The sequence below is a fragment of the Arachis hypogaea genome, chromosome 17 (genome assembly GCF_003086295.3).
Source record: "Arachis hypogaea cultivar Tifrunner chromosome 17, arahy.Tifrunner.gnm2.J5K5, whole genome shotgun sequence".
Lineage (NCBI taxonomy): Eukaryota > Viridiplantae > Streptophyta > Magnoliopsida > Fabales > Fabaceae > Arachis > Arachis hypogaea.
The window spans coordinates 54,518,414-54,536,017 of NC_092052.1; the positions used below are offsets into that span (position 1 = coordinate 54,518,414).

Consider the following 17,604-nt stretch of genomic DNA (forward strand, 5'->3'; position numbering starts at 1 on the left):
TCTTAGGGTCCGGATTCACACTTTGATCATGGTTCTTGGTGATCCATGCATTGGCATAGAACTCTTGAACCATTAAGATCCTGACTTGTTGAATGGGGTTGGTGAGAACTTCCCAACCTCTTCTTCGGATCTCATGTCGGATCTCCAGATATTTGCCCTTTTTGATCTTAAAAGGGACCTCAGGGATCACCTACTTCTTGGCCACAACTTCATAGAAGTGGTCTTGATGCACCCTTGAGAGGAATCTCTCCATCTCCCATGACTCAGAGGTGGAAGCTTTTGCCTTCCCTTTCCTCTTTCTAGAGGTTTTTCCGGCCTTTGGTGCCATAAATGGTTATGGAAAAATAAAAAGCTTTAGCTTTTACCACACCAAACATAGAAGGTTTGCTCGTCCTCGAGCAAAAAAAGAATGAAGAGAGTAGAAAAAGATGAAATAGAGGAGATGGAGGGGGCTTTGTGTTTCGGCCAAGGGGGAGAAGTAGTGTTTAGGTTGTGTGAAAATGAAGGAGTGAAGATGGGTTTATATAGGAGTGGAGAGGAGGGTATGGTTCGGCCAGTATGGGTGGGTTTAGGAGGGAAAGTGGTTTGAATTTGAATGGTGGGGTATGTGGGGTTTTATGAAGGATGGATGTGAGTGGTGAAGACAATGGTGGGATTTGATAGGTGAGGGGTTTTTGGGGAAGAGGTATTGAGGTGATTGGTGAATGGGTAAAGAAGAGAGAGAGAGGTGGGGTAGGTGGGGATCCTGTGGGGTCTACAGATCCTGAGGTGTCAAGGATATCTCATCCCTGCACCAAGTGGCATCCAAAAATGCCCCTTTTTGCCAATCCTGGCGTTAAACGCCAGGCTGCTGCCCATTTCTGGCGTTAAACACCCAGAATGGTGCCAGACTGGGCGTTTAACGCCCATTCTGCTACCCATACTGGCGTTTAAATGCCAGTAAGTTTCTCCTCCAGGGTGTTCTATTTTTAATTTTGTTTTTCATTATATTTTTGCTTTTTCAATTATTTTTGTGACTTCACATGATCATCAACCTACAGAAAACATAAAATAACAAAAGAAAATAGAAAATAAACATAGATAATTAAAGATTGGGTTGCCTCCCAACAAGCGCTTCTTTAATGTCAATAGCTTGACAGTGGGCTCTCATGGAGCCTCACAGATGTTCAGAGCAATGTTGGAACCTCCCAACACCAAACTTAGAGTTTGAATGTGGGGGGTTCAACACCAAACTTAAAGTTTGGTTGTGGCCTCCCAACACCAAACTTAGAGTTTGACTGTGGGGGCTCTGTTTGACTCTGTATTGAGAGAAGCAATTTATGCTTCCTCTTCATGGTAACAGAAGGATATCCTTGAGCTTTAAACACAAGGGAGTCTTCATTCACTTGAATGATCAATTCTCCTCTGTCAACATCAATCACAGCTTTTGCTGTGGCTAGGAAGGGTCTGCCAAGGATGATGAATTCATCCATGCACTTCCCAGTCTCTAGGATTATGAAGTCAGCAGGGATGTAGTGGCCTTCAACCTTTACCAAGACATCCTCTACAAGTCCATAAGCCTGTTTCTTTGAATTGTTTGCCATCTCTAGTGAGATTCTAGCAGCTTGTACCTCAATGATCCCTAGCTTCTCCATTACAGAGAGAGGCATAAGGTTTATACTTGACCCCAGGTCACACAGAGCCTTCTCAAAGGTCATGGTGCCTATGGTACAAGGGATTGAGAATTTTCCAGGGTCTTGTCTCTTCAGAGGTAATTTCTGCCTAGTCAAGTCATCCAGTTCTTTGATGAGCAATGGAGGTTCATCCTCCCAAGTTTCATTACCAAACAACCTGGCATTTAGCTTCATGATTGCTCCAAGGTACTTAGCAACTTGTTCTTCAGTAACATCTTCATCCTCTTCAGGGAAGAATACTCATCAGAGTTCATGAATGGCAGAAGTAAATTCAATGGAATCTCTATGGTCTCAGTGTGAGCCTCAGATTCCCATGGTTCCTCATTAGGGAACTCCTTGGAGGTCAGTGGACGTCCATTGAGGTCTTCCTCAATGGAAATCACTGCCTCTTCCTCCTCTTCAGGTTCGGCCAAGTGAGACGTGTTTATGGCCTTGCACTCTCTTTTTGGATTCTCTTCTGTATTGCTTGGGAGAGTACTAGGAGGAAGTTCAGTAATTTTCTTACTCAGCTGACCCACTTGTGCCTCCAGATTTCTAATGGAGGACCTTGTTTCAGTCATGAAACTTTGAGTGGTTTTGATTAGATCAGAGACAATGGTTGCTAAGTCAGAGTGGCTCTGCTTAGAATTCTCTGTCTGTTGCTGAGAGGATGATGGAAAAGGCTTGCTATTGCTAAACCTGTTTCTTCCACCATTATTGTTGTTAAAACCTTGTTGAGGTCTCTGTTGATCCTTCCATGAGAGATTTGGATGATTTCTCCATGAAGGATTATAGGTGTTTTCATAGGGTTCTCCCATGTAATTCACCTCTTCCATTGCTGGGTTCTCAGGATCATAAGCTTCTTCTTCAGAGGAAGCTTCCTTAGTACTGCCTGTTGCTGCTTGCATTCCAGACAGACTCTAAGAAATCATATTGACTTGTTGGGTCAACATTTTATTCTGAGCCAATATGGCATCCAGAGTATCAATCTCAAGAACTCCTTTCTTCTGAGTTGTCCCACTATTCACAGGATTCCTTTCAGAAGTATACATGAATTGGTTATTTGCAACCATTTCAATGAGTTCCTGAGCTTCTGTAGGCATCTTCTTCAGATGAAGAGATCCTCCAGCAGAGCTATCTAATGACATCTTGGATAGTTCAGACAGACCATCCACTACAAGAAAAATACCCATTCAGCCACACTTTTTTTAAACTACATTTGAAAAGCGTAGCCTATTCTATGAATAGGCTACGCTTTTCTCCGTGTTGCCTTTTTATAAGAGAAAAGAATACACAATTATGGCATCATTTAAAAAGTGTAGCCTTAGGTATTATAGAAATCACTTATAAAGCGTAGCCGTAGATTGATACCTATAGATTCACTTTTCGTATCAAAGGGAACGCTTTTAGAGGGTAGCCTATTTATTAAGTTTTGGGTGCATTTTAAAAGTGATGCCTAATGTATCTAGAACTAAAAACTTTAACACTTGTAAATTTTTTCCCTCTTAACACTTGTAAATTTTTTCCCTTTTAATTTTTTATCCAGCTCACACTTAGTGAAAATTTTCCCTCCAAGAGAAGAAAACCATTTCACCTTTCACAAAGAAAAACCCTCATCGTCATACACTCAGCTCACATACACTCATCAGCTCACAAAGAACCATTTCACCCGTGTTTAGAAGAAAACCTCATCGTCATCACCCTCAGAAAACCCTCCTGCATCGTAAATCGGAAACCCCAGTCACCACTGACCCCCACTCACCACTCACCGCCACACACCACTCACCACTAACCACTGACTGTCGCTCCAAGCTAAGTCGCCCTCTTGCACTGATCGTAGCGCGCCGCCCAGACCGTTCATCTACCTTCGTGGTCTCTGCTCTCACCATCACTGGTCACCATCGTCGTATCTGCGCTCACTGTCGCTGCTCAACCAAGTTGTCTCTGCTCTCACCGTTGCATCTCACGCTTGTTGTCTCTGTGCCGACCGTCACCGCGCGCCTAGCATCATCGTTCTCTCTGCTCACCATCGTCGAGAAGGTATGTATAGATTTTTATTTGGTTCTGAAATTGGAGGTTTAGGGTTCCGATTTAGGGTTTTTAATTTGGGGGTTTGGTACACTAATTGCCTGTTATCCATGAAATCTCAAGTTTGGTTTAGTTCAAGTGATTCAGTTGTTGTTTACTGAAATCTGAATTCAAGTTTGATAAAGCATTCATATTTGAGCTAATATTTTTCAGTTTATAATCAATCATTCAATCTAATAAAATGAGAACTTGTCCCATGAATACATAGTTTACGAGATGCATTCTACCTTGTAGTAGCTTAAAATCTCATTGACCACTAATTTGATTCTTTTGAAGTCTTATATCAGTTAAAGCAGAGATCCCTTCTGGTATATTACCAAAAATTTTATTACAAGAAAGATCTAATTATTTCAGATGAATCATTTCAAATATTATTACAAGAAAGATCCCTTCAAAATTGTTGTAAGATAGGTTTGAGACATTATTATGTTGGTTACTCCACAGTTCAATAATTGAAAGCATAGCATGGGCTTCTTGGTCTAAGGCTTCTTGTAAATTATAACTGAATGTTAAATTTCTTTAAACTATGGAAAATTACCTTAGTTTAAAAGTACCTCTCCCAGGTAATAGAAACAGTAAAGGTTCTTGGTTTTTGGTTTCCTGATTCTGATCTTGTGATAATAGAGTGTGAATTAGAAGTTGTATGAGGAATAAGAGGTAAGCAGATCTCAATACACTAATAGTTATCTGAGTTTGAGCCTAGTCAAGTGCTGTTAACTTATTCAATCTTATGCTAACTTTCTTCCCTGACTGAAAATATAGGAACTTAAGTCTATAGATGTTGTTTCCTTTGTGGCAATACTTTGTCCTTTTCTTTTACCATGTCAATCCTTAGCTATAGTTTCTCAGGCTTGTGTTTACTAGGTTAATCCCTGTATCGATAAATAACTTATTATCCATCCACTCTTGATAGAGCATCTGTGATTTTTGTTGGTGTGTATGAACCCACAAAGAAAAAATTGCTACGGTCCTTTCCTGAGAATCTCAGTGCCATAGCTCATTTTTCAAATTTTAGGATATCCATCTCTTTTGCATATGTTTAAAATTTTTAAAATATTTACTTATAAGTTATAATTATAATCTTACCACAGTAGATCCACTAAGGTGATAATCTTTAATTTCAAGGATAAATTGATTATCCTGCATGTTGGGAGCTCCTACAGAAATATATAAAGAATGAAAATATGTTTATAGAAATTAAAATAAATAAATCATGTATTCATTTTGCTCTAAGCCTTTAGATGCTTTAGACCAAAAATTTTTCTTATTCTAAAACCACCTAAATCTTTCAATTACTAATTTATCCAACTAAGAAATTAAACTCTCAAAAGCCAATTATAACTATTCAAGTGTCATTTGGTCTGAGTTTATCACTATTGAGCATTTTATTTTTATTATTAACAAAGAGAAGGATGATGGGGATTTGCTTTGGTTTTGAGACTTCTTTTTTTTATTTATTTATATTAATTGTTAACGAGTTTAACTTAACTAATTATTTTAGGCTGATAATTGAAATGATCTTTTTTGATTTAAATGCAGTTACCATCCAATCCCCATTGTGTTTTCTCAAGCAAAGGGAGTTGATGTGTGGGATCCAGAGGGAAACAAATATCTTGATTTTTTATCTGCTTATTCTGCTGTTAATCAGGTAACATGCTTGTAGATCTCAAATTTTGATTCGGAAATGGTGGCCAAATGAGTTATAGAAGTTATTTTCTAATTATTAAAGTGCCTGTCTTTTCCATTAATATGAGTAGTACAGTGTGCTTAAAAGGCAATCAAGGTTTACACATCCACCTATGTTTTATGTGATTATTTATTTCAAATAATATATATGAAAGCGTGAGAGAAGAAGGTATTTATGTTTGTTAGTTAAATTGAAGATTTAAGGAAGAATAATTATATAAATGAGTAGCTAGCTAGCAAGACAAGTTGAGATGAAAGTGAAGCAAGCACTTATAAGAGAAGATATATAAATTAGTGATGGTGTAAGTGTGCCAGCTCTATGAGTGAAATGCTCACGTGTGTGTTAAATGTGGCTTTGACTTTCTTAATCAACTTTCTGACTCTATTATCGCCATGCATGTGGATCCTTGCTTCTTATTCTGGCCAGGTCTTCCCCATATTTGACTCTCTTTCTACCTAGCTACCTAAGCTCTCTTACATATATGTATAAATATTATCAACAAATTCAGAATGTTTATGTATGACTTAATTAATCAATACTATATGTAAACAGGTGTAAAACCAATTGTACTTTCACAATTTATTAAAATGCTATTTTTTAATTACTACAAATTATGACATACATGCAAGCAATTTCATATATTAATTATTATTGGAAATAATGCATAATAAGGAGTAGAGACATGGAAGCCAGTGATCCTCTAACTACGAATACGTACGTTGGCATCTTTCGTGAAAGCAACGTTAAACCCCCACGTGATTCGAATGTTCCTTTTTGGATCGAATCCCCACACCTATGATTGCAACCCTTAGCTGCCCCATACTCTCTCATTTATGTGCAGTTGTTTTTATATTATATATTTTAATTAAATATTTTTACAGTTATTCGTGGTTAAGGTTGAAGGCAAAAGTTTTTGGTTAAGTTCTTCCAAGAAGATTTTGTCAAAACGTTGATCGTGTCATGGCAAGGTACAATGCATACTTTAATTTTTTTGATTTGTTAGTTTTGAAGTTGCAATTTAACTTATTATATTTGTACTATAAATTCTATGTTTCTCTTTATTTGTTTTACCTCAATGGGTTTCTAGAGAATTACTTCTAAGACAAGGAACTATTTCCCAACCTAGTTACAAGTCTTTGAATGTCCTTTTCATTGCCCATTCCCTTTGTAGCGAATAACACCCTGCCTCCTCTATTCTTTTAATCTTCACTTTGCGACCCCTTATAAATTTTCCGCCTAAAAAATTTAATAATTATTGATTAGGTTTTGTGATATGCCAAAGGATTGGATGGATCTACCGAGGTATAGCGAAGAGTATATCAATGGTATTATTAGTTTTTTAGACTTTGCATACTCTGAGGGAGAACCGGACGGATGACAAATTCAATGTCCTTGTAAGAGGTGTTGTAACATTAATTGGTATAGAAGAGATGTGGTATTCGACCATTTAGTAGACGACGGATTTGTTAAGGGATATAGAACATAGATTAATCATGGCGAATGGGCAATCCCGATGGCAGTTGATGATGACACGGATGATGAAGAAGGTGCACGTGATGACATCGAAGGACTGCTTAATGATGCATTTGGAGATGTATCTCATGCTGAGGGTGTTACTGTAGGTCAAAATGAAGAGACTAAAAAGTTTTACAATTTAATAGATGGGGCAAGTCAAGAGTTATACCCGGGTTGCAAGAAATTTTCTACATTATCTTTTACCATCCGTCTGTACTTGTTAAAGTGTTTGGACGGTTGGAGCAATGCCTCCTTCACTTCACTTCTTGAGCTATTGAAAGAGGCAATGCCTGACATTAACATACCTTCATCTTTCCATAAGACAAAGTCTATGATAAGAGATTTAGGTCTGGATTATAAAAAAATTGATGCTTGTCCTAATGATTGCCTCCTGTATAGAAAAGAACTAAAGGATAAAAAACAATGTCGTATGTGTGGAACTTCTCGATATACTGAAAATTCCAGTGATAATAGCGAGAACCAACCTGACAAGAAAGGTCGTCCTATTCCTGCAAAGACTCTGAGATACTTTCCTATAATTCCAAGACTTCAGAGATTATTTATGTGCTCAAAGACGGCAGCTAGTCTGAGGTGGCATGATGAGGAGCGCGTAAAAGATGGGACGTTAAAGCATCCTGCTGATGGCTTGGCCTGGAAGAATCTTGATGAAATCGATGAAGAATTTGTAAAAGAATCTCGCAATATTAGACTAGGCTTGTCAAGTGATGGGTTCAACTCATTTCGTAGCATGAACATTTCATGGAGCACGTGGCCCGTGATGCTGATGGTATACAACTTGCCTCCGTGGATGTGCATGAAACCCGAATATTGTATGCTTTCTTTGCTTATTCCTGGGCCACAATCACCTGGTAAAGACATTGATGTGTATCTACAACCATTGATAGAAGACTTGAAGTTGTTGTGGAAAAATAGAGTCAAAACCTATGATGCGTCAAAGAATGAGACCTTTCAAATGCGGGCAGCTCTTTTGTGGACAATCAACGATTTTCCTGCTTATGCTATGTTGTCTGGGTGGAGTACAAAGGGAAAGTTGGCTTGCCCTTGTTGCAACAAAAATACCAGTAGCTTACAACTAAAACACAGTCGAAAGACAATTTATATGGACCATCGTGTCTTTTTACCCATGGATCATCCATGGAGAACCAATACAAGGTCTTTTAATGGGAAGCAGGAATTAAGACCCCCTCCACTTGTTATAGAAGGACCCAAAATTTTTGAGATGCTACAAAATGCTGAGAATGTCTTCGGAAAGAAGCAAAGTACATTAAATAGTTTCCCATGGAATTGGAAAAAAAGATTAATTTTTTTTGAATTGCCTTACTGGCACAAGAACCCACTGTGTCACAACTTAGATGTCATACACATAGAGAAGAATATACTTGACAGTGTAATTGGAACTCTCTTGGATATCCCAGGCAAGACAAAGGACCATTTGAATGCTCGATATGACTTGAAAGATTTGGGTATCTGGAAAAATCTTCAACCAAAGGAGGTGAATAATGGCAAGAGAACAAAGTTGGCAAAGGCATGCTTTTCTATGACTGCTGCAGAGAAGTCAGTTTTTTGTGGTGTTTTGAAGACAACAAAGCTACCTGATGGCAGTGCTTCGAATATATCACGCTGTGTACATCTAGGAGAAAGAAAAGTTTCTGGGTATAAGACCCACGATGCTCACTTTATGCTTCACTATTTACTACCAATACCGATTAAAAGCATCCTTCCTGATCATGTGGCCATTCCGTTGATTCAACTAAGTTCCTTTTTTCGTCGCTTGTGCAAAAAGTGCATCACACTGGAAGAGATAGATTTACAGGAGTTAGAGATTGTGGAAACATTATGCCAGCTTGAGAGGATCTTTCCCCCTAGTTTTTTTGACATAATGGTTCATCTTCCCATTCATTTAGCAAATGAGGTGAGATTGGGAGGTCCGGTGCAGTTTCGTTGGATGTATCCTCCGGAAAGGTACATGTGTACATTAAAGTCATATGTTCGCAACAGAAGTCGGCCCGAAGGTTCTATTGCAGAGGCATATTTGGCTGAGGAGTGCTTAACTTTCTGCTCAAGATACTTGCATGGAGGTGTGCAAACAAGACTTAATAAGCGGCCTCGGAATGATGATGATCCTAACAAAGACGAAGTTGTGCCATCAAAGTTGTTTTCTAACAAAGGTCATTCGTTAGGCGTGGGAAATGGATAACCAATTAATCTAGATGACAGATCAATTGCTCAAGCCCATGTGTATGTATTACACAATTGTGAAGAAGTGGCAGATTATGTTAGGTAACTTAATTAAACTTTTTTTTTTATTCCGATCAAGTTCACCCATATCTTTTAGATCAAACCTAACTATTATTAATTATAGAGAGCATGAGGAAGAGGTTAACAATCAGCGAGGAATGAAATGGAGAAAAGCAAAAGTTCACAACAAAACGTTTGCGCAGTGGTTTGAAACTCGTGCGAGGGATCCAAATGTGCCTTTCAGGCTAAAAGAATTATCTCGAGGTCCAAGCTCTGTTGCAAGAAGATTTTCTGGATATGTAATTAATAGATACAGGTTTCACACGGTGGAATGTGAGGCAAGGAGAAAAACACAAAACAGTGGTGTTACATTAACTGCTTTAACTTCAAGCTTTGCAAGTGCTAAAGATCAAAGTCCAATCCAAGACAATGTAGCTTATTATGGCAGGTTGTTTGAGATAGTAGAGTTAGACTATTTTGGGTGTTTTAAGGTTGTCTTATTTCGGTGTGAGTGGTACGATGCTGGGAGAGATAAGTATGGTCTTACATTTGTTCACTTCCATAAGAAATGCTTCCAGGATGAACCTTTTATACTAGCATCTCAAGCACATCAGTGTTTTTATGTGCAAGATCCATATGAACATAACAAACATTATGTTATGGAAACTGTCCCAAGAGACTTATTTAAAACAAGCGGCGAATCTGAGTCTGAGGCCCGTCAAACACACTATAGTGAACAACACGAGCGTATAACGAGCCCTGCCATACCAGCTGATGATGGTGAACTTATTCTGGAGAGGACTGATTTACGACCCACGGTTATTGAAACGGTTCCCCAAGTGACTTCTGCCCAAGAATATAAGGCAGACTTCATTGGAGATTCTGATTCTGATTGGTCATCCTAAGCAATTTATTGCTTAATATGTACATATGTATACTTAAGTTTTCTTCTTCACGATTTTATTTGTAAGTAATACTTATTTTTTTTGTTAATTTGTCAGTCTCTTACATTTTTCTTATATTGATTTTGATGGGTATATTGACTCTACTTAACTAATTTATTTGTGTAGGAATAAGGAATTTATTGATCTTAAAGTTATATCAAGTAAGAATTTGCTTAGACAATTCGAGGCTAAGAGACAAAGGATTGTAACTGAACGCAAGAAATATGAAATGGAAGCTGCAGCTGCTAATGACAAGGAGAAATCAGAGCGAAGGGTGGATAAACCAGAAAGTCAATTGGAGATGCGTGCAACCAAAGGACAGAAGAAATCCACGTCAAAGAAGTTGGATTTTAGTCATCTGCAAAGCACATTCGACTCTATTAGCAAAAGGACTAACTCCACGCCTACCACCTTGGAAGTGCAGCCAAACATTCCATCGCAACAGCTAGAAAATAAAAAGAGAAAAGAGCTATTGACTATGCCTACTGCTGAGAAAGTCAAGAATGGAGTGCAGGGTGGAAAATCAACACAAGGCTTGAAGAAGTCTAAGCCTACAAACATGGAGGCAGATGAACTTACAAAGAAGCTCGAAGCAATTCGTAAAGTGAACAAGGACGTGTCAACAAGTCTAAGCCAAGAGCGGAGTTATCCAAGTTCTACTCAACTCACAATCAACATAGGGCAGTAGCAAAATATTCAACTCACAGATGAAGAGACTCAAACAGGGCAAGATGACACAACTTTGCCTTCTCCTGAAACTACCCCACAAAATAAAAGTGCAATGTTGGAGCAAGGAATATCAACAAAGGGTAAGAGGATGCCAGGAGTAAAGGCTACAACAATTGACGAATTCTTAAAGGAAAATGGGATAGATGTGGAAATTGAAGGACCAAGCACTGAACTAAGTGAGGACGGGGAAGAAAGCATGGCACTTGATAAAGACTATTATCAACATATGATGGAGGACATTGATGATGAAGAAGGTACTGTTTTGCTCTGTTTCTATTAATGATAAATATTTATTTTTTTAAAAATTGTTATAGAAAAATTGGACTGGTAGATCTAGTTGTTTGAAGCTGGTAAATATAGTGTTAGTTGATTCAAAGATTGTGTGCTATGATTGATCTAATTGTTGTGGTTGTGAAATTAAGATTTCTTTCGATTTGGAACTTTGTTTAAGAATATCGGTTAGCTTGATGAGCGTGGAGGATAGTTCAGTGTTGTCAATGAGTTTGGGTGCATTAGTTGGTCCAAGTATTGAGGGCTGGTGGAGTTAGCATTTTTTGAATAGAAGATGCTCTGTTATTTGATTGATCCAATTGTTGTGGTTTTGCTATGGTAGTTTAGTGAATTTGTTGAAGTGGTTAAGTCAACTGAAGTTTTGTGTGCCTTGATGGATGCAATTGATGTAGTTTTGTTCAGTGAAGTCCATGATGTGGAATGAACTTAAAAGTTGTGTGCTTTGATCGATTTCTAGAATAGCTAAAACTTGTCCACTTCATGGTATCAACTACATAGGTCAGATTTATAATTTTTATAATTTTTATATTTGTGTACTTGTTTGCTTTATATGCTTGTTGAGCTCGAGTTAATTAAGCATAATCTGATGTTGACCAATTAATGAAACTAGGAGAGCCAAAGAAGAAGAAAACCTGTGGAAAAATAACTTGCAAGGAGATTTATGCAAGGACTATGGAACAGCGGGAAGAAGTCACTTTTGATCTTGGACAGCCCGTAGGACCAACCAACCAAAGTGTTTCTAATTTAACTAGTTTTGTTGGCACTATTGGTAGAAATAAAAGATTCGTTAGTCTTTTGTACACTAGTTGGCATGCTGTTCCTCCTAAAGCTAAGAAGTTCATGTGGGACTATGTTAATGTAAGATACTTGATAATTATTGATTTCAGTTTTTTTATTCAGCACAAGAGCATATAACAATTACCTATAATCATGCAGACCAAGTTTCTCCTCCTAGACAGTGGAGAAAAGTGGGTAATACAAGCGATTCGAGATGCTTGGAAGATGTTCAAAGGAAAGATTAAGCAAAAGCACTTCGTTCCCTATGATACTATTGAAGATATGGTGAAGAATCGACCCCCACAAGTACCTGAAAGTGGTTTCATAAAATTTATCTATTATTGGAGTCATCCTCTAATCCAGGTAAAAGACTATATATGTCGAATTTTCATGTGAAACTATTTGACTATTGAAAGAGCAATATGGTATTTAGCTATTAATGTGAAGCAGCTCTACTGATTGGATCTGAATTATTGTTATTAAAAGAAAATTTATTAAGTGTTTCAGCATTATGTGATGTCTATATGCCTTTTTACTTGGGTAGCTACTTTTTTATCTCATTGCAAAGGTATTATTTTTTATCTAAAAGTTATATGCATAGCTTCTGGTGAATGGCAGAATAGCTTTTTAGACCATACTAAATCTATGGTTTAGAAGAGGAGAAGGTGAATGGCTCCTTTTTTTACTTTTTTTCCCTTGAATTTACTTTTGTAATTTTTCTGCATCTGATGCTTCTGATTTGGAAGTGGGGTTCTGTTCTATTTCTTGAGTTGGGGACCTGATTCTTTAAGCCTTCAATCTGAAAACAGTTATAAATTTGATACAGTTCTGCATAGGATGCAACTGATATAACACTAATTGTGGTGTGGACTACTTGAAAAAATTGAATTATCCATAGGTTTTGATTGCTTCTGTAAATAGTTGTGGTTGAAAACCTTTGTATAGTCATCTATCAAGTTCTATTTTTCAATGTGATATAACACTTTCTGCCAAATTACTTTTTTCATTTAATTTTAGTAATAGATTTTCTCATGAAAACCACATCTAAATTTTGCTTTTAGTGGATTGACTTATATGCATGTATACTTTGTTTCTTGTGTTATGTGTATAATTATTCTTTGTAGATCTCATAGCTATATAGTTTTTTTCCATTCATATGTTATAAGTTCTCCACTCATTTTTTTTAATTTCACAGGGTTTAGGGGATACCCGGGTAATACTTACTTGTTCAATGAGAATGCTACTATGTAGGAAATTGAACTCGACATAGGTCACTGGAATTAATTGATTGAATGATGAGGGCTTTGGGTAAGCATATTTTACACGAGATGAGTTGTCCCTGGAATTTACTTGATCATGTGAAGTGTGAATTTTTACAGTTGTGAAAAAACTGAACAGGTGCTCCAATGTATTATAAATAGATCTTTTATGCTTGCTTTTGGGTATTGTTCTGTGCTTTAGCTTAATAATGCATCCTTGCTAGTAGATTTTCTTAACTCATTATGCTGCACGTTTTAGTAACTGTATGCTAACTTTTTATTCACTTCCAGTCAATAAGTCAAAGAAACAAGCAACACAAGGAAAATGTGAAGTTTCCACATCGCATGGGGCCAATTAATTTCGGAAGAGTGCGAGTGGCTATGGTAAATAGTAGATTTATATTTATTAGAATTTATATTTGCATAAATTGAAGGAAGAGATCGAAGTATGATCTTGTTTTGCAGCGAGCAACAATGGAAACAAAGGAGGAACCAAAAAGGTTTGAGATGTTCATTGCTACCCGAACAAGTCGGAAGAGGAAAGAAGTGGATGAGGAAACACAAACTGCTGTTGTAAGAGTTCATTGAATCATTCATAATTACATTTTAAATTTAGGATACGATAACTAACTCAATTTTAAATGTTTCTTCTATACAGGAAGACTTCCAACACCGCCAAGCTGTTGGTGAAATAGAAGAGGAAGCATTTGAGGCCATATTCAGGAAAGAACAACCAGGTCGGGTAAGGTTGTATGGAAGATCTGTGACAAAGACTGATTTAAAAAAACATGCTAGAATTAATGAAATCAAGAATCAGCACAAAGAGGAAGTGTCCAGTCTGAAGGATAAACTTGGACACATGGAGGCCCAACAGCAAAAACAAGAGGCCAAACAACAAAAACAAGACGAAGAGATTCATGGGTTGCGAAATATGATCAAGTTATTACTGCAGTGATCGGAACCTGGAATGAGGCCAGAAGAACTAGAAGCTTTATTACAAGACGCCCAACAGTCTCCTATTGATGCAAATAGCGGCCATGGATCAACACATTTTCCGAACTTAGATGTGGTATGTCCTTATCTATTCCTTGTTCCATAGTTTTTTACTTGCATTTACATTAATTGCTATGGCTGAAAATGTTTGTTGGCTTTATTAACACTGAAGTTGTATTGCTATGGCTGAAAGTTGTATTCTGAAGTTGTATAGCCATGTTATTTTTTTAGTATATGCTTTCTTGGTTTACTATGACTACGTGTTCCATTTAATTTTTATAATTACGAATGTCATTATGAATATTTTTTTAACTACTTTTCTATATAATTATGCAGGGTAACAATGAAGATTAAGCAATGAAGATTAAGCTGACTATTATTGTGGTTTATTGGCTAAGATAGAATGCTATTTAGAATCTTTACATGTATGGTTGACTAATAATTTTTATTAGAAGATACTTTTATTGGCGAAGTGATATTATGGTTTTGATATGTGATGAGTGGATAATTTATACGCTTTTTGGCATTATTTTTAGTATATTTTTAGTAGGATCTAGTTATTTTTAGGGATGTTTTTATTAGTTTTTATGTTAAATTCACATTTCTGGACTTTACTATGAGTTTGTGTGTTTTTCTGTGATTTCAGGTATTTTCTGGCTGAAATTGAGGGACTTGAGCAAAAATCAGATTCAGAGGTTGAAGAAGGACTGCTGATGCTGTTGGATTCTGACCTCCCTGCATTCAAAGTGGATTTTCTGGAGCTACAGAACTCAAAATGGTACGCTTCCAATTACTTTGGAAAGCAGACATCCAGGGCTTTCCAGCAATATATAATAGTCCATACTTTGGCCGAGTTTAGATGACACAAAAGGGCGTTGAACGCCAGTTCTACGCTAAAGTCTGGAGTTAAACGCCAGAAATACGTCACGAACCAGAGTTGAACGCCAGAAACACGTTACAAACTGGCGTTCAACTCCAAGAATGACCTCTCCACGTGTAAACTTCAAGATCAGCCCACGCACACACCAAGTGGGCCCCGGAAGTAGATTTATGCATCAATTACTTACTTCTGTAAACCCTAGTAACTAGTTTAGTATAAATAGGACTTTTTACTATTGTATTAGACATCTTGGGACGTTTAGTTCTTAGATCATGGGGGCTGGCCATTCGACCATGCCTGAACCTTTCACTTATGTATTTTTCAATGGTAGAGTTTCTGCACTCCATAGATTAAGGTGTGGAGCTCTGCTGTTCCTCAAGGATTAATGCAAAGTACTACTATTTTTCTATTCAATTCAACTTATTCCACTTCTAAGATATTCATTCGCACTTCACTATGAATGTGATGATCGTGACAGTCATCATCATTCCCCCATGAACGCGTGCCTGACAACCACTTCCGTTCTACCTTAGATTGAATGGGTATCTCTTGGATATCTAATACAGAGGACCGAGTCCGAGTTATTAGTGTCTTCGTGGTATAAGTTAGAACCCATGGATGGCCATTCCTGAGATCCGGAAAGTCTAAACCTTGTCTGTGGTATTCCGAGTAGGATCTGGGAAGGGATGGATGTGATGAACTTCAAACTCGCGAGTGTTGGGCGTAGTGACAGACGCAAAAGGAGGGTGAATCCTATTCTAGTATGATCGAGAACCTCAGATGATTAGCCGTGCCGTGACAGAGCATTTGGACCTTTTTCACAAGAGGATGGGATGTAGCCATTGACAACGGTGATGCCCTTACAGAAAGCTTGCCATGGAAAGGAGTAGGAAGGATTGGATGAAGACAGCAGGAAAGCAGAGGTTCAGAGGAACGAAACCATCTCTATACGCTTATCTGAAATTCTCACCAATGATTTACATAAGTATCTCTATCTTTATTTTCTGTTTATTTATTATTATTATTATTATTCAAAAACTCCATCACTATTTGATATCCGCCTGACTGAGATTTACAAGGTGACCATAGCTTGCTTCATACCAGCAATCTTCGTGGGATCGACCCTTACTCACGTAAGGTTTTATTACTTGGACGACCCAGTGCACTTGCTGGTTAGTTGTGCGAAGTTGTGAAGTTATGTTTGGACCATGGTATTGTGCACCAGTTTGTTGGCGCCATTGCCAGGGAGAGAATGAACAACAAATTTTACAACCTCAGAGTAACAATTTCGCATTGTATCAATATGGCTATACTTACTTTAGTTTGAGTTGTATGAATTTTTACAGTTAACTTCATTCTAGTACTTTTGGATCAATGTTATAAATATACTTTGGTTAGAGACAATTTTTATTATATAAAGAAATTATTTAGTATAATTATGTATTTATTTTTATTTTGTAATATTCAATTCATTTATACATGTAATCATATTAACTATTATGTTGTATTAATAATTATTATTAGATAATTATATATATATATATACAGAAAAAAAAAGACCTAAGGCTACACTTATATGTACAGTAGCTATAGTATAAAATAAAAAATGAGACCTAAGGCTACACTTATATACCGTAGCTATAGTATACAGAAAAAAAAAAAAAAGAGACCTAAGGCTACACTTATATACCGTAGCTATAGTATACAAAAAAAAAAAGAGGGACCTAAGGCTACGCTTATAAAAAGTAGCTATGGTATACAATGTGGCTACGCTTTACAAGTGATGCAGTAGCGTTAAAAAGCGTAGCCTATTCTGGAAGAACAAAAGCTGAAAAGCGTAGCCTTTGGTCATGGACAGCATCACTTGAAAAGCGTAGCCTATTCCCAAACGCCAAAAGTGTAGCCCTTGGTGCAGAAAAGCGTAGCCTTTGAGAATAGGCAACGGCCGAATAAGAATCACCCCAAAAAGCGTAACTGTAGCCCAAAAAGCGTAGCCGTAGCCTAAGGCATCATTTTTTTCACTTTTGGCTACACTTTTCAAGTGTACCTGAATGGGTGTTTTTCTTGTAGTGATCATAGAATATACCTATGATACTCCATTCTGAAAGCATGTCAGAAGGACACCTTCTGATCAATTGCTTGTATCTTTTCCAAGCTTCATAGAGGGATTCACCTTCCTTTTGTCTGAAAGTTTGGACGTCCACTCTAAGCTTACTCAATTTTTGAGGTGGAAAGAACTTTGCCAAGAAGGCATTGACTAGCTTTTCCCAAGAGTTCAGGCTTTCTTTAGGTTGTGAGTCCAACCATGTCCTAGCTCTGTCTCTTACAGCAAAAGGGAAGAGCATAAGTCTGTAGACTTCAGGGTCAACCCCATTGGTCTTGACAGTGTCATAGATTTGCAAGAATTTAGCTAAGAACTAATGAGGATCTTCCAATGGAAGTCCATGAAACTTGCAATTCTGTTGCATTAGAGAGACTAATTGAGGGTTAAGCTCAAAATTGTTTGCTCCAATGGCAGGGATTGAGATGC

At 37.4% G+C, this 17,604-nt stretch overlaps 1 protein-coding gene across 1 annotated transcript; it reads left to right on the forward strand.

Moving 5' to 3' along the window:
- The first annotated feature begins 6,940 nt into the window (after positions 1 to 6,940).
- Positions 6,941 to 9,160, forward strand: LOC112763294 (uncharacterized). The gene has a single exon (XM_025809001.1). The coding sequence runs from the start codon at positions 6,941 to 6,943 to the stop codon at positions 9,158 to 9,160; it is 2,220 nt and encodes a 739-aa protein (XP_025664786.1).
- Positions 9,161 to 17,604: the final 8,444 nt, after the last annotated feature.